This window comes from Capra hircus, chromosome 16, assembly GCF_001704415.2.
Source record: "Capra hircus breed San Clemente chromosome 16, ASM170441v1, whole genome shotgun sequence".
Taxonomy (NCBI): domain Eukaryota; kingdom Metazoa; phylum Chordata; class Mammalia; order Artiodactyla; family Bovidae; genus Capra; species Capra hircus.
Genome location: NC_030823.1, coordinates 76,208,481 through 76,232,873, shown reverse-complemented (window position 1 = coordinate 76,232,873; position 24,393 = coordinate 76,208,481). Strand labels below are relative to the sequence as shown.

The 24,393-nt window shown below is 41.6% G+C and overlaps 1 protein-coding gene across 1 annotated transcript in view; it reads right to left on the bottom strand.

Moving 5' to 3' along the window:
- Nucleotides 600-24,393, bottom strand: part of PTPRC (protein tyrosine phosphatase, receptor type C) — a 129,066-nt gene continuing 105,272 nt past the window's right edge. The window contains exons 17-30 of the mRNA XM_005691063.3: nt 24,294-24,370; nt 22,517-22,553; nt 22,323-22,420; nt 21,347-21,472; nt 18,053-18,210; nt 17,381-17,516; nt 15,355-15,504; nt 11,920-12,010; nt 10,551-10,690; nt 8,744-8,878; nt 6,168-6,290; nt 5,766-5,944; nt 4,074-4,209; nt 600-1,706 (exon numbers count right to left, since the gene is read on the bottom strand). Of these exons, the coding sequence (XP_005691120.2) occupies nt 1,428-1,706; nt 4,074-4,209; nt 5,766-5,944; nt 6,168-6,290; nt 8,744-8,878; nt 10,551-10,690; nt 11,920-12,010; nt 15,355-15,504; nt 17,381-17,516; nt 18,053-18,210; nt 21,347-21,472; nt 22,323-22,420; nt 22,517-22,553; nt 24,294-24,370 (1,865 nt within the window). The 3' untranslated portion in view covers nt 600-1,427. The remainder of the gene's footprint in view (nt 1,707-4,073; nt 4,210-5,765; nt 5,945-6,167; nt 6,291-8,743; nt 8,879-10,550; nt 10,691-11,919; nt 12,011-15,354; nt 15,505-17,380; nt 17,517-18,052; nt 18,211-21,346; nt 21,473-22,322; nt 22,421-22,516; nt 22,554-24,293; nt 24,371-24,393) is intronic.

The window sequence follows — 24,393 nt, the reverse complement described above, 5'->3', positions numbered from 1 at the left end:
TAAGACAAATGTGAGCTGAATGGAAAACAATTGAACATGCATAGTTGAAACACTTGAACTTAGCCAAGAGAGTGAAGATGTATAAAACCACGCCAACTCAGAGGCAGTTTGTGACTAATATAATAAACTGATGTGGAATTCAATACAAAGGGTTTTGTTTGTTACCTTTTCTTGAATTTTTTCAGACCCCAAACAATTATTAGACTATAGATCTTTTATAAAATGAGACCTATAAAGTTGTTACACAAACGTTAACTGCAAAAAGCCTGTATTTTAATACATGCTTACATAGTTCATATATGAACATGTGATACAATACATTATATCCAAGAAAAGATACTAGTTGGATTTTATTGTGGTTGCTGTTACCAATTCATGGTAAAAAAGTAGTCTAAATATTTGAGAAATTCAAAGTAAATTCATTTCCGTGAAAGACAAGAACAAACTTAACGATGAAAAATATGCCTGCGCAATATTATATACCTCCTATCAATGTCTTATTCCTTAAAAATAGGTATGTTAGGCTTCATAGGTAAATACTTAGCACAAATAGATTCTAATGACTCTACTTTTGTCCTAAGGATTGAATACACATTACATTTATTTAAAGGTGTTTATTGAAGCTCAATTGTAGCAAGCACATAGTTTTGGGTCAAAAGTATCAAGCAATGAATTTCACATATTATACATGTGAGAATAATCCGTGCTTCAAAATTATAAACAGCATATGAAGATAACAGGATAGGCTTTCTTGAAATTTTAAATTAGATTAAATAAGCCTGAAATATTGGACTAAATGCTAACATATGGAATATAAGATTTCCAAATGTTAATTTACTTAACTTTCCTGTAGTACACACATTCTATTTTCATGTCTATTCTGGAAGTAAAATAGGAAATCATAAGATGTATTTCAGCAGGACAAGGAGGCCATCTTGAGGTCATTCTAGAAATGTACATGTCCTTCTTACTGGCAGCACACACACAATTTATGATTAAAAAAAAATAGAACCTTTGAGAGAAGTTAATATTTCTAGTATAAAATACTGTCCTTTTTCTTCAAAACCAAAATGGCAAAGATTTTCAGAGCACTTAGATTTACTCGAAAGCATCCTCTAACTCAACCCCTGTGTCTGTCTGTTTCTGCCTCTTTCTCTTTCACATACGCACACACACAAAGACTACAAACAAGCTGCTTCTTGCTGGATGATAGAGATGGATAAAACTTAAAATAAGCACAAGACTGTACAAAAATGCTTCAGCAAAACTGTCTTAAATATTTTTCTACAGTTGTAAAACAAAAGCCTCCCACAAACCCCAGTCCATGCCCTTCATGAATCCACTGCGTATCTATTTTGCCTCTCTGGTTCTAGAAAAATAGAAACAGCCTTGAATCCGGGGATGGGAGCTGCCCCGCGTCTTCTTTCCTATGCACTCTGAGTTAAAACGGGACTCGCCGGGCCGTTGGCGGCATGCTCCGGCTCCTCAGCAGCACCTTCCGTGGGTTTGGTGCCTCCAGCCTCTTTGTCTCCTTCGGGAGTCTTCTCCAGGGCCTCCGGGGGGCTTGTGCAGTTAGCATCCGACTTAGCTTTGTCCACCTCGTTATCAATTTCAACCTTATCTTCTGGATGCTTGCTTTTCTTTACTTGTCCATTCTGGGCGGGATAGGTGCTAGCAATGACGTCATACAGGAATTGGTATTGCTCCTAACAAAGGGAAGAAGCCAGGGATTATGCAAAAGAGGTTATGTCCTTTTTTCTTTTTTTCTGTTAACATCAGATGAAAATGAACAAGACTTAATCATTTACGTGTGGAAGACTCTGGGTAACAGAAAACTATTCCTGTCTGTTTTCATAAAAAAGATTGTTTTAAATGACTCACTCTCCTTAGGGTTCTGAAGGACTGACTGCAAGGCAGTCTTCAGGACTGACCTTGTAGCCACACCAAATCGGTGTTTGGTCCCCTCTCAGGCCATGAGGGGGCATCTCTGTTCCTAAGCTTTTGCAAAGGACCCCATCCTGGATGCCCATTCTCTTGATTCATGCCTACATATTACTTGGCATCCAATCCAGAGTCTGCAGAAAGCCAGTCTGAGCCCCTCGGCTTAAATTCAGTGCCCTCATTCATGTTCTAGTGATCTCTCCATCATTTCACTCGTGTGTTCAGTCACTCAATCGTGTCCGACTCTTTGTGACCCCATAGACAGTAGCCCGCCAAGCTCGTCAGTCTGCAGAATTTTATAAGCAGGAATGGAGAAGAAATGGGTAGCCATGTCCTTCTCCAGGGGATCTTCCTGACCCAGGGATCAAACCCAGGTCTCTTGCAACTCCTGCACTGGCAGACGGACTCTACCACCGCACCACCTAATAATTTCTCTGTCATTTCACGTATGGCATTGCTTAGTTTAGGTCTGCCTTTTCCTCACACTAAACAGTGAGTCTCTTAATGGCAAAAGCACATAGCAGGCACTCGGTATACTTTTAACATCAATGCATGCAAGGTCAAGGTCATGCACAAGTAAGGGCCGCCCGTGCTTGGGTGAGTGGTTAAGTCTGCATTGTGACGAGTGCCTGGCTCCCAGACCATCACCTGTGGTCACTACACTTAGGACACAACTCGGGTTGATAAGCACAATGCTCATTCAACAGCCTCTCTGTACCCATGAAACAGAGCAGGAGCCTGTGGTCCTCATCCCCCGGACCCCAGTCCTCTGCTTGCCCTTGGTCGGTGGAAAAACCTTAGGCAAAGAAGAAGTTTAATCAGAGAAGTGAGAAACAAAGGAGAACAGGCAAAGGAGACTAAATAACAATGGTTTAGTCATTAAGCACAGTCAAGGCCCTTCAGTTCCTCTTCACGGGCTGCAGATGATACTCCGAGCCATATCCTGTGAGCTGTCTCACAGACAGTGAAACCCCCGCCAGGTGGAGAAGTTAACTACAGGGTAACCGGACTGTAGCCATAACAAAAGCTGCCACAATTCTGAGAATTGGCCTCAGAGAAATGGGAAGAAACCTGCCATGGAACTGAAGACTACTGGCACTTAAAACAATCAAGACGATGCTGGTCAGACCACCGATGACCAGTCTGAAGATGACTGTGAGAGCTGACCGTGCTGTGTTTGCATGTAGTCCCCACCCTTAGTCTATGAAAGCTGTTGCCCGCTGATTGTCAGTGGAGTGGGGGAGCTGGCTTTGGACAGGCATCCACCTCCCCGCTGCTCCAGGTGCTAGCCTCCAAGATAAAGCACACTTTCCTTCCTACCAGCCCAGCCTCTTTACTGCATCTGAGTGGCGAGCAGCCAGACCCCGCTTTCGGTGGCATCCACACCTCTTAGGAAACTGACTTTGCAGGCCCTTTGGGCAAAAGGCGAGTCTATCCCACCCCTACACCTGAGCTGGCCTTGTGACCTGTTCAGGTAATAAAATGCAGAGAAACACACATGCCAGTCCCAAGCATGGGCCCTCAGGGGTCTCACTCTGCAGGAATTCTGCTGCCTTTATGGGAACATGTCTGGACCAGAACAGACATGCAATCCACACACCCCTGTTGCACAGCTAAACTGCCAGCCCAGGGGCACTCAAGGTCCCTTTGGACAAGCCAACTCTCAGTGGACACACCAGCGACAGCAGACACATGAGGGAGCCTGGTCCAGGCTAGCTGAGCCTGGTGTGAGCAGCAGGACTATTCAACTGACCACACAGATGATTGAACTATAATAAATGTCACCTTTCTTCAGCCCCTAAACGCCGGGGCGGTTTGAGGTGCAGCAACACAAACTGATTCAAGATTGGCAGTGGAGGGGTGGGGGGGATTCATGAGCTTTTAAAAAAAGTGTTCTTCATGAACCACCACCACGCATTGCTGGCAAACTCCCGTTAGGTCTCTTATTTATACTGATAACAATCCAATGTAAATCCAATGAACCATCATGTAAAACGCAATTTTAAAAGCGAAGACTAGAAAAGTAAATAGAAGAGAAGGAACAGAAAGGAGAGGACGCGAGGTGGGGAGGGGTGGGAGGAGAGAGAGGAAGCAAAAAGGGAAAACACGCTAAAAGCGTGCGGCACGCTTACGAAGGTGGGGACCATTCCTGGCCGAGCTTTGCGGAGCGACTTCACAGCTTGAAACACGTCTATCACCTCTTCTGTGTCAGCGCTTTCCAAGAGGTTGAACAATGCGCAAAATACTCCTGTTTGCTGAGATCCATCTCTATAAAAGAAAGAAAAGATTTTTTAAAATGCTACAGTTTATGAAGAAAGTGATATTGGGATAAAAATCAAAAGACAGAGATAAGAATACATTCTTTGCTTCAGGTTTACTGTGATTATTTTATTCCCGTCTCTTAAGAGCAAAACGCTCCTGCTAAATGCATGTTTTATGCAAACTTTCTCAACCTGGGAATACAATAGTCCTTTAGTTTAAAAACTTACACTTTAAAAATATACTTTCTCCTGTTTAGTACTTTACTAATTACCATGCACTTTAATTTATATATGAAGTTGTTAAGACACATATCATAAAGCCAGTTTGATAGATGAAAATACTGAAATTTAGGGAAGATAAAGGCATGGCTAGAAAGTGATGAATCCAGAAAACTGGACCTGATGTACGGTAAATTACTAAACCACGTACTTTCTCTCCTCTCTGCTGCCTCTCTAGTGCTTTTTTTTTTTTTCTCACAAAGGTTAACAATTCTGCACCAACAGGAAAAGGATACCTAGTGAAATTACTCATTAAGGAGAGGGCAGCCAAATCACTTATCAAACTGTGAGAGGCATGTTACATTATAATAAAAATTCAATTTAAAGACTATTATTGGAAGGTTTTTGATGTAAATAACCAAGGAATGTACAGTAGGTACTCATCTGTCCCCTAAGAAACACATACAGTTTTAAATACTAAACTTTCTTTCTTTAGTTTTCTTTCCATGTAAATTTTACCTTTGAAAACTCAAATAAATGCCCCAAAGTAGTACTTGTTTAAGGGCTTGGTTGTAGTATATGCAATTCTAATAATAATAATGAGGCTTTCTCAAAAAGCCTCATTTCTTTTAAGCACTTCGCTAGATTTACGTTTCTCATCTTACTTTACTGTTTTAATTTCTGATTTAGTGGAACATTTTATGTAAATAGTTTACAGCTTGCATCCTTCTTTCAAACCTCTTATTTAAGGTGGAGACCTATCACAGATGAAACTTAAGGGTCTGCATAATATAAATTCAATAAAATCAAGTATTATTATGTATTTTAGTAAAATCTTTGCCTTTGGGGCTCTATTTAGGGAGTCAAGTAATGGGTTTCAAATCAAAGTTGCTAAGTATGAGATTTCAGCTAATAAATAAGATATGTGTATTGGAGGCAAAACATTCAGTCCTCTGGATTCCACTGACAACTAGCAGAGTGGCTCAACGCACTTGTAAAGGTAGAAATAAGATGTAACATCTGTCCATCCATCTGTCCACGCATGCTTCCATTCACTCATTCATTCAGGACAGGTGACATTCTGGCTTCAGCATTAGCACCGAGTCAGGGATTAAATACCCCTGATACTAAGGGACTCATAACCTAATATTCCCACACTAAAATATAGTTATTTCTACTGCATTTCCACAATAGTTGCGCTGCTGGAACACGTGGGAGAGACGTGTTCCACTGCAATCATGCATTTTTAACTATTAGGAGAAATCACCTTTAACAAGAGGTGTGAGCCAAGAGGTCAAGCAGGACGGTGGGTTTTAGAACATATCCCGTGAAACCCCCACCAACCTGCAGTGGATGAGAAGAGGCACATTCCTATGATATTTATTCCCTTCGGGAGAATTCTTCTTGGGAAGTTTTTGTTTGAGATTCTGGATCATCAAGACCAATTCTTTGGGTTCTGCAGGCAGCTCTTCCCCATTCCAGTTATTAAATTGGTACTGGTACACCATTCGCGGATCTTTCCTCTAAAACCAGGGGAAGGAACATGAATTCAAGGGAGAAACTCAGCCCATTCGATAAGTTGATTGTTACTTTTCCCTCCCAGTTACTTTCATTTAAATCATTAAAAAAAGTTCATCCTGAAAGCATTATATAGAGAGTTGCTTTGCTCTCACAGAGCAATGCATCTTAATTTTTCAACCAGATCAATTATACCAAAGACACATACTCCTGAAATTGAGTGTGTACCTTGGAATGTCTCAGTTCAAATGCACGGACGGTATACGCTGAAGATTTGTTGGTGTCCTTCATGTGAACTTCCACATCTCCGTAGGTTTGCTTTCCCTCCTCCCAGTACTGAGCACAGGCTTCCTAGATGAGAGAGAACGTGGTTCAGCATCAGCTGCCCAAGCGCTCTGTTCGCTTGTCAACGCGCTCAGAGCCACTGCGCTCATCTCGGCTTTGCCTCTGTCCTCTTTCGCGCTCTTCTTCACTCTGCTCTGTTAAATGTGAAATGACTAACTGTGCTGTCAAACTGAGTCCTCTTCATAAAAATCTAAAACCCCTTGGAAGTATTCTGGACACCCATCCAACAGATACATGGTGTTACCTTGTGCAAGGAGCCCAGGGAGAGCCAAGGTGCCCAGCACACCATGGGCATGGCCCTGCCACCCCAGGCTAGGCCTCAGCTTTGCTTTTCCCACCTTCCCATGCCTCACCACCACCTTTTCAAAAAGGATGGACTGGGCTGATGTTGTCACGACCCCTCCAAGAACTTAGGTCTCCCTGTCCCTCCAGGGGTCTGGCGGGAAAGAGACTGCACCTTTAGAAGCTTCGTCTCTATCTTGTCTGTGTCAGCTGACTATCTGAGGAAAGGGTCAGATTGACAAACACGTGGATCACAGAAGTACTTGCTCCTTCCTCAAATGATTTCCGCTAACTACAGACCCACAGTTGCTGACCACGATAGGCATTCCTGTCTGAAGTCCTGTTCCATTCCCTGCCTTTCCCAATTTACATGAAGGAAAAGATTACTAGAATCCCATCCCTTAAAAAAAAAAAAAAAAAGGAAAAAAAAAAACATAAAATAGCTAGTGGAGAGCTGCTGTATAACATAGGGAGCTCAGCTGGGTGCTCTGTGATGACGGACAGGGTGGACAGCGGGTGGGCATGGGGGCTCAAGAAGAGGATATATGTATCCTCACAGCTGATTCATGTCACAGAGCGGAAACGAACGCAACATTGTAAAGCAATTCTCCTCCAGTTAAAGTTTTTTGAAAAGAAACAAACGGAAAATGAAAAAAAAAAAAAACCATAAAGAAAAAAAAACTATTTTCTATGCACGCAGGTAGGGGAGAAAAGAAAAGAGAGAAAAAAAGAATACATATAGCGTAACTGCATACTGGAGAGAACATTCATTACATAAGCTTTAACATATGTCAGATAAAGTGTTAGGTGGTAAAAACTAAGATGTACTGCCAGGAAAATCTTGATAATTTGTGATATTAAGAAAAGGCTCAAATATATGTAACAGGCATTAGGCAGAAGATCAAATTAGGTCTGAGGTTCACCTCCAACCATAGAATCTTGTGACAGTAACTCTTACATGGATATAAAGAAGACGGGATTTAGACATGGTTTTCAGGAGTTTTGTCTTTCTAGAAGAAGAGGATCAAAATGGAAAAAGAGGGTACATCTGGATGTGTGGGATGTCAGAAAATTAAAGCTCACTGAGGAGAGCACAGACGCTGTGTTAAGATTCCGTCAGTAACTCTACTTGTCCAGGGTGGAAAGTGTGGAAAACGTAAAAGCGTGAGGATATGGCAAGATACATTGGGCCTGATTACTGATGGTCTTAAATGTCAGATCAAAGAGGTGGGTTTCTATCCTGCAAAAAAAAAAAAAAAATAGAATAAAGATGTGGCTGTTGTTTGTGTGTGTGTGGTAAAAGTCACATAATATAAAACGTAGTATCCTAACCGTATCTAACTGCCCAGTTCAACTTGTTGGGCAGCTCTCACCATCATCCATCCCCCCAACTTTTCACTTTTCTAAACTGAAACTCTGTCCCCATTGGACACTAAGTCTCCATCCCCTCCCCACCTTCTGCACGCACCCCAATCCCTGGCGCCTACCAACAGCTTTCTGACTCTACGAATGTGACTATTCGAGGTGCCTCATCCAAGCGGCATCAAGCTGTGTCTGTACCTACTGCATCCTTCCCTGGTGACTCAGACAGTAAAGAATCTGCCTGCAGTGCGGGAGACCCGGGTTTGATCCCTGGGTCGGGAAGGTCCCCTGGAGAAGGGAGTGGCCACCCACTGCAGTAGTCCTGCCTGGGAAATCCATGGACAGGAGACCGGCGGGCCAGTGTCCACGGGGTTGCAGAGAGTTGGACACTCTCACCGCATACTGGAACGCGTTTTTAAGTTTCACTCAGTGCATGTCCTACAAACAAGTCGCACCTTCTTTTTTTTCCCCTGTGCTATACAGTAGGTTCTCAGCAGGCCCCTGCTCACGCGGTCCGCTGCGTTTAGCAGAGGGAGGCTCGGGGTTGCTGTGCGTTATTAGACAGTTGACCTGTGAGCAGTGGGCAGAGCTGGCGGGGGCCGGGGGAGGCAAACAGGAGGCACGGTCAGAACCCAGGTGAAAACTCTAGAGGCCAGCGCTCGGATGGGAAATGGGGAGAAGGAGCAAAAGGAACCGTGTGACAGGGGGATCCACGGGACTGGGATACAGAGATCCATCCAGTAAGTGATCCAGGAAAGAAGGATCAGATTTTATGACAGAAAGACCCGAAAGAAGAGATTCTCAAACGCACAAACCTGGTCTCCACTCTTCAGTTCCGTCAGCATGACGATCACCTTGACTTTCCTTTGGAAGACCATCTGCCAGAAGTCACCAATGGTCTCTTTCAGCGGTCCCTGAGCCGCAATCATCACTTCAGGTTTCCAGTAACTCTTTCAACAAAGAAAAAGTTGAGACCCGGTTAGTGCTGCTGGGGAGGGAATAGTGGATTCTTAACACAACCATGTGGAAAGAGAGTCACCTAATTCGATGTCAGTGCTATTACATAAAAGTATTAAGACTCTTAGGTCCCATCCTGTGATGAGCCATAACAGCAAAGAGCACCGTAATGAGAGCGTGTGTATATACATGTATGTATGTATGATTGAGTCACTTTGCAGTACAGCAGAAATTAACACAATATTGTACAGCAACTACACTTCAGTTTTTTAAAACAGTGACAAACAGATTCTTAGGTCCAAAAAGAACACAATGTCTCTATAAAAGATAATAGTTAATGATAATACTTGGCTACTAATGTAAAATCAAGTTTAGAAGATATTATTTTAGAAAACTAACAAATTTTTCCCCTCCAAAAATACCATCTTTTCCTTTAAAAAGCTTAATGTGATGATTTTAAAAAAAAGCATAAGCATTTCAGAATTGTCTTCATCATGCCTCTAATTTATGTTTATATATTCTTCTGCTAGGGACCCCTGGTAGCTCAGCTGGTAAAGAATCTGCCGGCCTGCAGTGCAGGAGACTCAAATTCGATTCCTGGGCTGGGAAGATCCCCTGGAGAAGGGACAGGTTACCCACTTCAGGATTCTTGGGCTTCTTGGTAGCTCAGAATTAACCTACAACGTAGGAAACCTAGGTACAATCCCTGGGTGAGGGAAGATCCCCTGGAGGAGGGCATGGCAACCCACTCCAGTGTTCTTGCCTGGGGAATTCCCATGGACAGAGGAACCTGGTGGGCTTCAGTCCATGGGGTTGCAAAGAGACAGACACGACTGAGCAACTTAGCTCAGACAGCATTCTTCTGCTGTCTTATAACTACTATTCTATGAATATGTATTTTAAGAAAATTGGGAAAAGAAATAAACTCAGCTTAGTGAATATGCAAAGAGTATGTACTGAATTACCTAAGTCCCTTCTTGAATTCTCAGTATACTAAAAAAACCGTATGTGACACAGATTCACTTAAATATTCAGAAAATCTGAATGAAAGGGCTTAACTATACATACAAGCAACCTTGGATCTGCTTGCAACGTGGGGATCTGAGTGTACAGAAACATTTTCAAATATTTGCTTCTGCTGAAGTTCATCATTTTTCAAGTTACATTATAGTCATATTTGCCATGAATTGTAACTAACAGTATTGTTTTGTATCAACTCATTAGGTTTTAATGTCTAAGTATTGCAATAAGTTAAGATACAGTATTAAAAATAGAAACTTTCACATCAATGAATACATAGATATAGTCAAGCTAAAGAGAAGGCAATGGCACCCCACTCTAGGACTCTTGCTTGGCAAATCCCATGGACGGAGGAGCCTGGGAGGCTGCAGTCCATGGGGTCGCTAAGAGCGTCTAAGCGACTTCACTTTCACTTTTCACTGTCATGCACTGGAGAAGGAAATGGCAACCCACTCTAGTCTTCTTGCCTGGAGAATCCCAAGGCCGGGGGACCTGGTGGGCTGCCGTCTCTGGGGTCACACAGAGTCGGACACGACTGAAGTGACTTAGCAGCATCCTTCTTTATAAAATCACTTAGTGCATGGCCGAAAGAACATACGCATCTTTTTAGAGGTGGACCTCGGGTTTGGGAATGTGAGGACGTACCATGATGAAGGAGGCATTGATGTATCTGTTTATCTCCTCCATGTCGCTGTCGTTTTCGTCATCGGAGGACTCGTCGGAGTCTTGCTCACTCTCCTTGCTCGTCTCCAGCTCATGCTTCAGCGCCACTCTGTTAAAGTCATCTGTGCAAAGTAAACATGAAATTTAAATTCGATTAAAAAAACAAATAAATCTCTGCTTGACTGTCACGTGGAAACTAGAAAGTCATTTAGAAGTGACAGACAGCATTATGTATACTTATCGATCTACATGGAACGAGATCCTGCTCCATTCTCATTGATTAACAAATTATTTTTTTTAACTCTAATTGAAAGGCGATTGATCCCAAGAAAGTCCCAGGAAAAAAACACAGGATGTAACTCTATGTCGTAATGTTTCGTATGATTATTCAATATTTAATACATATACTTTAGTTTTCCATGAAATAGCATAAATCTGATGGATAAAAGTTTTAAAAATACATCTGTAAGTTAATAAAATACATACCTTGGGTAAAACCTAATTTTTCAATTATATCTTATTAACAGTCAATTAACAATCTTAATTAAATGAGTATCTCAAATAAATAATTATTTCATCGAGGAAAGTATTTAGTCCGTAATTTCTCTCTGTTACTCAATTTCTTAAATTTAGAATAACCTGATCAAAGAATCTGATTAGTTGTATCACCATCAATTCCATATTTTAAACTGTATTCATAAAGTCCATTTCAGAAACTCACTAGGTCAACCCTGCATTGATCCAATTTATAAGGTTGTCTATCTTGGGTTATATTTTCTCCATGTTAGTTTTAGTGTATGAATATTTATTTAGCAACTGAATGAAATTATAGCTGTATAGGCACGGTCCTATCAATATACTCAAATAGCAAAAGACGCATGTTTTGTTCTGTTAAACGTGATGATCAAGAGTTCATAGCATATTTCCTGCCTACTTTTAACCGCCCTGAGGTAAGGATGGGATAAATAGAAAACATAAAGGGAACAAAAGGATGTAATTTTCTACTTGGCAATTACCCTGGAGTAAATAACTGCAATAAACTAAAGATGAGAGAAAACCTGTAAAGAAAACTTGGCCTTTCCCCGGCTTAAAAGGTTACGTCTTTCTGAAAACTCATTTCTGAACTTATTGATAAAAAGAAAACAGTCAATACCGTCTGTCTTCTAAAGTCCATTGTGAATGTCTGGGGTTCAGTGTATTTGCTACAACTAAAATTTAAATAACCTATAACTATTCTCTGCTGTCAAGCAAATGTTGAACAGTTGCTTCCCAAAGGTTTGTGTGTATGTCTCACATTAAACAAATTCAAAGAACTTCACTATGATACAAAAGATAAAAATAAACTGCATACATGGAATGACATTAGAATTCCTGTTTTTACTCTTATTTTCTTCTTGGTTCCCAATATGCTGTGTCCTCCAGCCCCTATAAGAAGGAAGTCTCTGAAAGAAAGAAATAGAAAGGAAACACCTTTTAAAATGTAATGACTGGTTTAGTTTATTACTGCAGCATAAGACATTCTCTAAAGAAAAGAATTTCATTAAATTTTGTGAAATCTGCATACATTCCCTAAGGTCCCAATTTTTAAGTTTATCCCTGATCTTTTTTTTTTTTTTTAACTATTCAGGTCTTAAGTACTTTGACATGGTGAATTTGAACATATACAATTATATAACAGAATATGTTTCCCAGTGAAGAGGTGTTAGATAGTAAAAAAGTATGGTTTGATCTTTTATAAGTTAAAAGCACTGTACACATACTGGCGATTCTCCATATGGCAAAAACAATGTTAAATTATTTTAAATGACCCAAAGTCAATTCTCCTCCAGGATAAAGTGTGCACAGATGACTCGGCTCATGCTTTGCATAATCAACACTTCATTTCTTTAAGCCCTCCAGACTCTTGCCCTCTCCCTCCTGGTAGCTAATCAGTTGGCAAAAGCTGTCATATCTCCGGGTGAAGCTCTCAAATCCTTCTGCGTGTCTCTCCTCCTGCTTAGGACAATCACTTTCGTTTCTCACTTGAAAACATCAACAGTCTTCTTTGCCGGCCTCTTTACCTTCAATCTCACTGGCTCTAATCCTTCTAGAACACAACAGGGCACGTTCCTCTCAGGTTTCTGGCAGCTTCCCGTCCTTGTCAGGAAGGACCCAACATCTATCTGCACAGCTCAGGAAGCCTCTCGGGAGGTGGCCCTGACCGTCTTTGCAGCCTCACCTCCTGCAGGGCCCTCTGCGCTGCAGCCAAACCAACTCCTCCACCTTCGGATGGGGCCAAGCTGTCTTTGAATTCTCGGGAGACTCACAGGCGTGTTTTCTGTCTGGACTACCCATGACCCTTTCTGTCTGGACTACCCATGTCCCTTTCTGTCACTCTGCTAACTCCTACTTGCCCTTTAGATATCTGTGCAAAGGTCAGTTTCTACCGGAAGATCTCCCTGCCTGCAGCCTTTTCTTCCTAATAAATAACTTAAACAAATATCTTTCAAGTGGATAAATAGCCTAACCTGAGGGAGCTCAACATGCACAGTTGAGTACCATTATACACACAGTTACACACACTCAGTTTTACAGTTATACACACTCAGTGGAAAAGACCCTGATGATGGGAAAGATTGAGGGCAGGAGATGAGTACCATTATACACACAGATATACACACTCAGTTTACACACTCAGTGGAAAAGATTCTAATGCTGGGAAAGATTGAAGGAAGGAGGGGAAGGGGACGACAGAGGATGGCGTCATCGACTCAACGGACATGAGTTTGGGCAAGCTCTGAGAGGTGGTAAAGGTCAGAGAAGCCTGGTGTGCTACAGTCCATGGAGGTACAAAGAGCTGGACGTGACTGAGAGACTGACCACCACCAACAATACAGATAGGTGTATGCACATAGACGTATGCGTGTATATATATTATGAACACATTTAGAAAAACTATGGTGTCTTCTTTCAAAGTCAATACAGCACTTTGTTCCAAACCACACTCATGTCTTCACCTCCTGTAATTTTCCTCCAATCTTCAGCCATCCACAGTCTCCACTCCACTTTTGTAGACAGGTTTCATTCCAAAAATTGCATTACTTTAAACGCTATGATTTCCACCATACCTGCTATGGAAAATTGCCTCCATTGTTCCTAGCCATTTATTCTAGCACCTCCAATTCAGTAATCTGCAATCCTATCAAAACCTTCAGCATACTGCTTTTATGACTTTCTCATTGTACCACATGTCTTTCTGCGGCTCATACGCTCTTTACTGACCACCCTAAATTATTCACTTGCAAGCACCCTCAGCTCCTTCACGTCCCAACTTTCAATTGGCCACTTTAAAATATGCTAGATGTGGCTAACCCAACTGCACACAGCCTCTAACCTCAATGTTACTGCAGGAAACAAAAACAAAAAACCAACTGGCTGACTCTCTTGGAAAATTCATGACCATAAATTTCAAAAGATCCAACAATAATTTCTGGCCACCCTACCCCCTTCACCTGGGAGACTGCTTTCCTTCCTTGATAGAACTATTCCAAATCATTCTCTCTTTCTTGAGCATGAACTCTTCTTTGTGACTCACTTCTGCCCCACCCCAAAACTCTCAACCAATGATCTCACTTCATATGCTCTTAAGAAAGACGAGGCAGTTAGACAGGAACTGCCTCAATGTCCCATCACTAATCCACCAGCCAACCTCCATCTCCACTCTCATTTTCTGTCTCCCTTTCTGCTAAGCTGGAACAATTTCACTGTTTCTATCAGAGCTGTGGTTACTGCCTGTGCGGAGTGATCCGCACTCACTAGCCACTTCCACATACAAATCCCTTTGACTCTTGTGCTTAGAAGCACAGGCTCAATCATATTTGCTCAAAGAATCTACTCTTTCTTTTAGTGACTTTACATATGAATTTTTAGATTAAATGTATAAGCATTTCAAACAGTGTCTGTGTATATGGAGTACAGCAGAGTTGGTGAATTAAATGCAGTGGAAAGAGCAAGAATGATAAAACACCCCTTACTGAAGACCAAGCTGGTAGTCTGCTGATTTTTCCATCATAGTACAGTCTTCAGGTTGGATCATGTTACTTGGTGACTACCTCAAGTCCTACCCCAGTCCCATTCTGATCCAAAACATTAAATGACTCTGTATCTGACTAAAAGCACGTTCCTGGTCTTGTTGTGATAACCTCTGAATTTACCAGTTTGGTAGTTCACACACAGATTCGATAAACTGAAAATTACAAGTGAAAGAGAAAAGTAACAAAACTTTTGTGACGGCTGAACAACCTGGAGACAGCTACACCAACTCTCTGAAATCACAGTGAGCCACATCCTAGGTTAGTTTTCAGAGTAATTGCCTAATAAATAGGTTAGGACACACGTATTTATCCTTTACTTTCTGTCTACCAGCTCCAGCCAGTTCCCGTTCCTCAGTCGTCATAAACTCCTATAATTATTTCCTTTACAAACCAAAACCAGATGCAGTTGTTGAAGGTGAGATGTTACGCTGCCTTTGGCGGGCCAATTTTGTGGCTATATACTATTATTTTGACACTTTATTTTATACCAGGTTAACGAGGAATGGTTAACATGTTGGCCACAGAGTCTGATTTCTAGATTTAAACAGGTTTCCTACAGAACAGTGTTGTGCTCTCAGGCATTTCTCTTAAACTCTCCGTGCCTTAGTTCCCTCGTTGGTGCGCTGTTTTATGGCAAAGCCCAAATACAAGAGCCAGGCCACGTGCACAGGACAGCCTGGGAAACAGACAGAGGTTCAAGTGGCTGCTGTTACCTGGAACTCAGCCTCCAGCGGGGAAGGCTCACTGGGCGGGTCTCTTTTCTTCATATTAGACAGGTATGGGTGTAACTCAGACAGGCTCACTTCCGTCTCCCCAAACTGATTGTACTCCACCAAGGCCTGGTGAATCAAGACGTACTGTGCCTGTCATTCCAAGGAAGGACAGAGTTAATCTATCATTTACAGTCCTATGAATCACATTTAAATAAAGTTCACCCCCCCACACACATTTGGTTCATCGGGAGACAATAGTTGGAAGGGAACACTGGTATCTGCCACATTTAAATAATCTGGAAGTTGGCACAAATAGATCTCCAGGAAATGAGTAAATTCCATCTTGGATTATTTTGCCAGGAAAAAAAAAAAAAAGCTTCACAAATAGATTAGGCATCTTATAACTTCTATTTTATTCCTAACAGTTAAAAAACACTATCTGTTACTTCCTCCCGGGACTAGTGTTGGGTTAGTAAGTTAAATTACTAATATATAAAACTGTAAAGTTCCACACTGTATCTGAGAGGGGAAAAAATTTGATGTTCCAAGGAACACATTTTTTTAAAGTTTTCTAGCATTTTTTAAAATAGAGATTATATGAAAAAATCTGCCTGATTTGTGGGAGACCCAGGTTCAATCCCTAGGTTGGGTAGATCCTGTGGAGAAGGGAATGGCTACCCACTCCAATGCTCTTGGGGCTTCCCTGGTGGCTTAGACGGTAAAGAATCTACCTGCAATGCAGGAGACCCGGGTTCAATCAATGAGTTGGGAAGATCCCCTGGAGAAAGGAATGGCAACCCACTCCAGTATTCTTGCCCAGAGAATCCCATGGAGAGCGGAGCCTGACCAGCTACAGTCCATGGGGTAACAAAGAGTTGGACACGACTGAGCAATTAACACATATACAAGAAAGCATAAAATACCAAACCCAGATTTAACTATCCTTAAACTTTTATCATATTTGAATTTACTGTTTTTAAACAAATGACATATTTCTGATAAAGTTCAAGATTCTTTAACGCCACCTCTAGTTTGACTGTATCCTTCCATTCTATGTTATTTTCCCACAGGAAATAGTTCCTTTTTTTCTGGTGGACGATCCATTTTAAGACTCCTACAATACCGTGTATGTATTTATAAACACCGTATCTCTGTGTCCTTTCTTAACAGTTGCATACATTGTACTGTATATGTTTCATCTGGGGGCTGTATTTGCTCACTGCTCTCATCTGAGGGCCTGCCCACACTGAGAGCTACAGGCCAATTAACCCTGCCAACTGCAGCTGAACACGGTGTACAGAGCCCACCTCCCACATTCTGCTGGCCTATTCCCATACTGCAATGCTGAATTCAGTGAACATTCTTGAATGTGTGTCCAGCTGTGCAGATTTGGGAATGCTTCTCTTGGGTACATACAATATATGGAATTTCTGGGTCAAGTGCAGACATTCTCAATAATAATATTCATCGATTACAATTACTGACTACGTGTATGTTCCAGGGATTTGTGTAAGTGCTTTACTTGGATGACCTTTTGTGTCTTAACTCTGTAAGGTAAATACTCTTATTATCTCCATTTGGATGACTTCACTGAAGCACAAGAACTTTAAAAACTGGTTGAAGAGTGCACGGTATTAAGAATAACTATCACTATTTGAAACTTCTAAATCTAGTTCCAAAAACCAGACTCTTGACCACTGTACTGTACTATTAGGTCTTCCTAGTTTTAATTTTATGAAATGCTGACAAATTGGGTTTTGGCATTTTTAATTGTTTCCCAGCCTAGGATGCGTAAATGGTATTTCATTATTTTTTAACATATACTTTATAGTCATCCTTATTCCACAAGTGCTCTCAGCCACCAATGCAAAATGCTTCTAACTGTGATCGGTGCTTGAGTTTTCAGGAAACAGAAAGAAGCTGTTTGAGATTGAGAACAACTTGCATTGCCTTTAAGGTTACTACTCCCACCATGAAGAAAGGTTTAAGCCGGAAGCTGAAAGTGAGGACCGTGCCTGGAGCATACCTCCACCTGCACCATCAGGCACCTCTGCCGCCGGAGCTTGACGACGTAGCCGTAGACGTCCACCTTGTTCTCCGCCTCCAGGCCTTCCAGCATGGCGTCGATGCCGATGTAGGTGCCTGTGCGCCCGACGCCAGCACTGGCCAAACAAAGGAGCCGCAGGACGATGAGCAGAGAGGCCCGGGGCGCCTCCCGCCTCCCTGCCCACCCGCTAGGCTGATCCAGAGCCCCTGGTAGACAGCAAACTCCCCTTGCCTGTCTATTTTGCATACGGTAATGTAAGTTTCCACGTTCCTCTTTCCTTACATCTCACCCTCTCCTCTCCCTCCCCACGTCCATAAATCTATTCTCTCTGTTTCTCCACTGTTGCCCTGCAAATAAATCCGTCAGTACCATTTTTCCAGATTCCATATATATGTGTTAGAATATGGTATTTGTGTTGAGGTTTGACAGAAAACAGCAAAATTCTGTAAAGCAATTATCCTTCAATAAAACAATAAATAAATTTAAAAATATAATAAAATAAAAGCCCAGAAGGGTTAAGCAGGGGAAACACTAACTTTCTTCTCATAGACTCTCTGGAAGCAACAGTTGCGGAAGAGGAGAGCGCGCCCGACAGCCCCATGGGCGCGGGTGTGAACAGCTCTGCTGCTGTCGGGGGCCGTATCCACATACCTGCAGTGCACCACGATGGGGCCGCTGAAGAAGTTGCTGAAAGCGTTCACCCTCCTGCGCAGCTTGAGGAGCAGGTGAGGGTCTTCAGGGACCCCGTGGTCCGGCCAACTGGTGAACTGAATGTGAGTCACGGCTCTTCCGCTTGCCTTTTCTTTTCTCTAGTCAGGAGATAATATTTCTTTTAGATGACATACATGTTTTAAACTATGGAAAGTAAGTAGGTGGAAGGGAGGGCCAGTACAAAACACTTCTCATGCAGGTTTTTTGTTTTTTTGTTTTTTTTTAATTCATGACTGCATTTTCCTCTCCAATGAATAACTAGGAATTGAGACATCATGCAGGGATGGCATGCACTAGCTGGTAAGCAATTACTTACCAGGAAGGTAAGTAATGTATGACAAGTGTAGCTGAAACTGCTAGGAGCTTTCACGCTGCCAAGCCAAAAACAAACGAAGTAAAAACACAAGAACACGCACACAAAACCGGGGGCTGGTGGATGGGATTGAAAAGAAATAAAGTAAAAGCTCCTCTCACATGGTTTGGAATACTTCTTCTTGGGTAGGCAGACAAACAGGACTATCATCATAGGAAGAAAGTCTGATTAATTATTTGACTAATGCTGTATTTCTTATGTTAGAAATGTCAGTTCAGACAGTAGAGAGAGAACTGGGGAAAGTCAGCTCCAGATTACAGCTCATGTTCACCCCAATTTCAAGGCAAGCATTAGAAGACGCATAATTCATAGTCTCTAACCAAGTATGAAGAGGAACTACCAACTTGGTTGGTGATCATTTTCAGATCAGAAGTAACCGAGCTAATGAAGAAGAGTAACGTCAGACTAATCAAGGTAACCAGATTGGCATCGGCCTCTACACGTCACCCTGACCTATGACTGGTCCTTCCTGGCTCCAGTGCATCATATATTCAGCCATGAACCACTGGCTTCACAGCCCTCCAAGGTCAGAGTTGTTAGCTGTTCAGTTCAGTTCAGTTCAGTTCAGTTCAGTCGCTCAGTCATGTCCGACTCTTTGCGACCCCATGAATCACAGCACGCCAGGCCTCCCTGTCCATCACCAACTCCCAGAGTTCACTCAAACTCATGTCCATTGAGTCGGTGATGCCATCCAGCCATCTCATCCTCTGTCATCCCCTTCTCCTCCTGCCCCCAATCCCTCCCAGCATCAGGGTCTTTTCCAATGAGTCAACTCTTCGCACGAGGTGGCCAAAGTACTGGAGTTTCAGCTTTAGCATCAGTCCTTCCAAAGAAATCCCAGGGTTGATCTCTTTTAGGATGGAGTGGTTGGATCTCCTTGCAGTCCAAGGGACTCTCAAGAGTCTTCTCTAACACCTCAGTTCAAAAGCATCAATTCTTCAGCGCTCTGCCTTCTTCACAGTCCAACTCTCACATCCATACATGACCACAGGAAAAATCATAGCCTTGACTAGATGGACCTTTGTTGGCAAAGTAATATCTCTGCTTTTCAATATACTATCTAGGTTGGTCATAACTTTCCTTCCAAGGAGTAAGTATCTTTTAATTTCATGGCTGCAGTCACCATCTGCAGTGATTTTGGAGCCCCAAAAAATAAAGTCTGTCATTGTTTCCACTGTTTCCCCATCTATTTCCCATGAAGTGATGGGACCAGATGCCATGATCTTCGTTTTCTGAATGTTGAGCTTTAGGCCAACTTTTTCACTCTCCTCCTTCACTTTCATCAAGAGGCTTTTTAGTTCCTCTTCGCTTTCTGCCATAAGGGTGGTGTCATCTGCATATCTGAGGTTATTGATATTTCTCCCGGCAATCTTGATTCCAGTTTGTGCTTCTTCCAGCCCAGCATTTATCATGATGTACTCTGTGTCTAAGTTAAATACGCGGGGTGACAATATACAGCCTTGACGTACCCCTTTTCCTATTTGGAACCAGTCTGTTGTTCCATGTCCAGTTCTAACTCTTGCTTCCTGACCTGCATACAGGTTTCTTGGGAGGCAGGTCAGGTGGTCTGGTATTCCCACCTCTTGAAGTATTTTCCACAGTTTATTGTGATCCACACAGTCAAAGGCTTTGGCATAGTCAATAAAGCAGAAATAGATGTTTTTCTGGAACTCTCTTGCTTTTTCCATGATCCAGCGGATGTTGACAATTTGATCTCTGATTCGTCTGCTTTTCCTAAAACCAGCCTGAACATCTGGAAGTTCACGGTTCACATATTGCTGAAGCCTGGCTTGGAGAATTTTGAGTGTTACTTTACCAGTTGTTAGTGATGCCGTAAGATTTTAGAAGGCCATAGGAGAAATAGGCAACTGGTATTTTTTTCCCCCTGTACAAAATGTATCTGGATCATATGGAAATACAATTCAGATTACTGAGAAAACTTCCAATAAGTGGAATTGAGAGAAACTATCAAACTTATCTATGTGCGTATGTGTGTGTGTTAGTCGCTCAGGCGTGTCTGATGCTGTGTAACCCCATGGACGGCAGCCTGCCAGGCTCCTAGGTCCATGGGATTCTCCAGGCAAGAATACTGGAGTGGGTTGCCATTCCCTTCTCCAGGGAATCTTCTCAACCCAGGGATCGAATCTCAGTTTAAGGACCTCCCTTTTAAATACCTTTATTAAGATATTTTCACATTCCTTTAAAGAGTAAAGTTTTTATTATAGTCACAGAGTTGTGAAGGCATTACCACTAATTATAGGGTATTTTCATGACTCTCCAAAAAACCCCGTACAGATTAGCAGTCAGCTCTATTCTTGCCTCACCCACCTCAGTACCAAACAATCACTAACCAACATTTTGTCTCTGTAAGTGTGACTATTCTAGACTTTTCATATGAGCAGAATCATATAATAGTATATGGGAGGCCACCATTTTAACAGGCCACACTGACAATTTTTTCTTCTGACCTAAACATTTTATTTCTCCTATAGAGTTAGAATTTAGACTTCTTAGAGTAGTCTCTATGCCATTGTATATTCTTTCCATAATGGTAATAAACCTACTGAGACTAAGGACCATTTTTATCACTCATTCAATAATTCGGTCATTCATTTAACACAATTAATGAGCTCTTTCTACTTCAAGGGTCACAACATTATAAATACCTGAATGCGATGCAGACAAATATCATCTGTGACCTACTTGACCTTGGTGGCTTATTGTTTTAACCAACTCTTCCCCCGTGTAGTTCATTAAAAATAAAATTTCCAGGTATATTTCAATGTCTCGCATTGACTATTCCATAGTCACATTTTAGACTAAGAGTTTGAAAATTAAAATTCTATCAAAACCAAACTCACGTTTCCAACAGTCAGCTTCTGAATGATGTAATCTGGGCATCTTTTGTGCTCATTGATCTCCACAATCACATCTCCATAAACTCGGCTGCCCTCGTCCATTGACGGCCAGTACTCTGCACACTTGTTCTATGTTTAAAAAACCATTAAGCATTTAAGTTTTTCATTTAAATGAATTTGTTCATTAAGCACTCTTTGTAAAACAAAACAAGAAATGTGTTCTCTGAAGGTCTCAAAACATGTTTCTATTCCATTTCACTGGGATGCTTGAAAAGGGTTCCATTTCCCGTGAAGTGCCCAGAAGGATTTCCTTCATTCTACCCAGCAGATGATCTTCGCAGGCTTAGCTGCACATAAAATGGGGACGTGCTTGGTGGTGAGCAAGAAATTATGTGGTTTCATGTGGTTAATTTCAGGCTGGGGCATGCAGAGGTTTTCAGGCTTCCTAAAGTCATGTTACATAAATTACCATCTATCTGCCTAAGGTCAGTGCGGAGGTCAGTGTGTTTCAAGTGGTCACAAGAACTTGTGAAACCAGCTCACAGAAGTGTACTGAACCTAAAATAAGACTGTAACAAAATAGGAACACCATAGGAGTCCAGCAATTAAGCAGAAACATTTACATTTTATCCTTATATACGTAGATTTGTATGCTCAGTTGTGAAGACATGCCCGACTTTTGTAACCCCATGGGCTGCAACCTGCCAGGCTCCTCTGTCCATGGAATTTTCCAGGCAAGAATACTGGAGTGGGTTGCCATTTCCTTCTCCAGGGACGTATATTTATATACGTACATATTTTATCCTTCTATAGGTATGAAAATTTAAATCAAATGTTCAAAGAGAGAACTGTCTGTTTTGTCATCAAGCACATACAGATGTGACTTTTTGAAATGCAGTCCAGCCCTCTCTTTTCCTAACATCCAGCCTCCACCTTGTGAGTCCTAGACCTTCACCCTGAGAACCTTCTGGGTCCCTACCTTGTTGCCTTCTTCACATCTAGTGACCATGACAATAACCGTGGCTTTCTGCTCCCAGATCATCCTCCAGAAATCATCAACAGTCTCATCCCTGGGACCTGGGGGTACACAAAGAAAAACTGGTGAGAAATACCCTTCTTAAAGGGCTAAAAAGCAATTTTTCAAAAAGAATATCAGACTACCAGAGAAATTACCTTGCGCTGCAATGTATTTCCTGGGTTCTTTGAAACCCTGTTCAAGACAGACAAAAAAGAAATATCATTTACCGAACATTCAATTATTCATTTACATGCAAAAGTGTGAAGTAAGGAAGTTACTTCAAATCAGTCATTTCTTGGATGTGTATTTTCCTGAGCAGTTTCAAATTATAAGGAGGAGTTTATTAACTCATGATCAGTCATTTAACTGTGCCAAACATATTAACATTTACAAACAATATCCATAACTTCATGTGTCTTTGTGATATACCTTAAACAAAGCTGAAAAGTACGTAGGTTTTAGCTCCATCTGGGATGGTGCAGCAATTTATAAGAGTAATCAGGCATTCCTACATTTTATATCCTATCAAGCTTTAAATCCTCCTTACCAGCCATAGAGTAACTTTGGGGATTTTTAATCAATTTCTTTCAATAACTCATCCTGAGATTAGCCTCAAACTTCTATCTTTTATCTAGTGCCGGGATATACCACTGATGGCCTAGTATTGGCCACATTGTGTATTATCTGTAGAAGTGTAGCCATGGGCTTCAGAGTTGAGTAGCTGTGATAGAGGTGGTGTATCCTGTAAAACCCCCAAAGCTGCTATCTGGCCCCTTACAGAGAAAGCCTGCCAATCTCTGCTTTTATAGAGTGACATTTTATGTATCTGAAATATATATTTTAGGTAAATTAAACATCATACAGAACTGTATGAATATCATGGTAACATTCTTGCATAAGTAGGGGTACCAAATATTTCTGTTTTCTGGTTTACGTATAAAGAAAGCTCTCAGTGGATAAAGAGGAAACAGGATGTGGTGGTTTAGTCCCTAAGTCATGTCCCACTCTTGCAACCCCATAGGCTGTAGCCCGCCGGGCTCCTCAGTCCATGGGATTCTCCAGGCAAGAATACTGGAGTGGGTTGCCATTCCCTTCTCCAGAGGATCTTCCCAACCAGGGATAGAACCCAGGTCTCCTTTGCCGCAGTCAGATTCAAGAATAATCGATGATAAAAACTGAAGTTTAGTATTAACATATATACGTTACTATATATAAAATAGATAACCAATAAGGCCATGCTATACATTCTGTAATAGTTTCTCTGTATTTTCATACTGCTTATTTTTTTTAATTTTGTGTGATGCATTACTTCATTAGCAATGGTATAATAAATTACAATTTTAAAATATTTTGGATAAATTAACCATGTACAGTATCCTCAGACATTTACTAACTGAACAAGGGCAAAGTAACAAATTAACCAGTGCCTTCCAATCTTCAGCTCTACGGTGAGGTGCAAAGGCAGGGCTCTTATGAGAAACACACACATAGATAATCTGCGTAATGTACAACACACGACAAGCACCAGAGCATTTTAATTCTTATCATTTTGTTGGGAGACAAAAGTCCTATAATAAATGATAGTAAATAATAAATAACTGTGATAGTCAATAATGAATAATTGTCCTTGCAAATATTAGTGATGTTGTTGTTTATACCAGTGACAGGGATGGGCTTCCTTCAAATGATTTCAAATAATATTTCTAAAAACTTGCCATGAGTGGACATATGTATATGTGTGACTGACTCACTTTACCCCTGAAACTAACACAGCATTGTTAATCAACTACAGTGCAATAAACTCTTTAAAAGCATTAAAATTTGCCATGACGAAGTTGGAGCCGAAGAGAATGTATAGACACAAGAAGAATGGAAATGGCCAGTGACAGAACGGGGAAGCGGGAAACCTGGCCGTGGTGCACTTCTACTCACGTCGATGTGGCTGGCGTTTATATAGTCCGATCCCGCATCTCCGTTTATGGCAGAGAGCTCAACACGGTTGTAGTCATCTGCTCAACGAAGAGGAATGTTG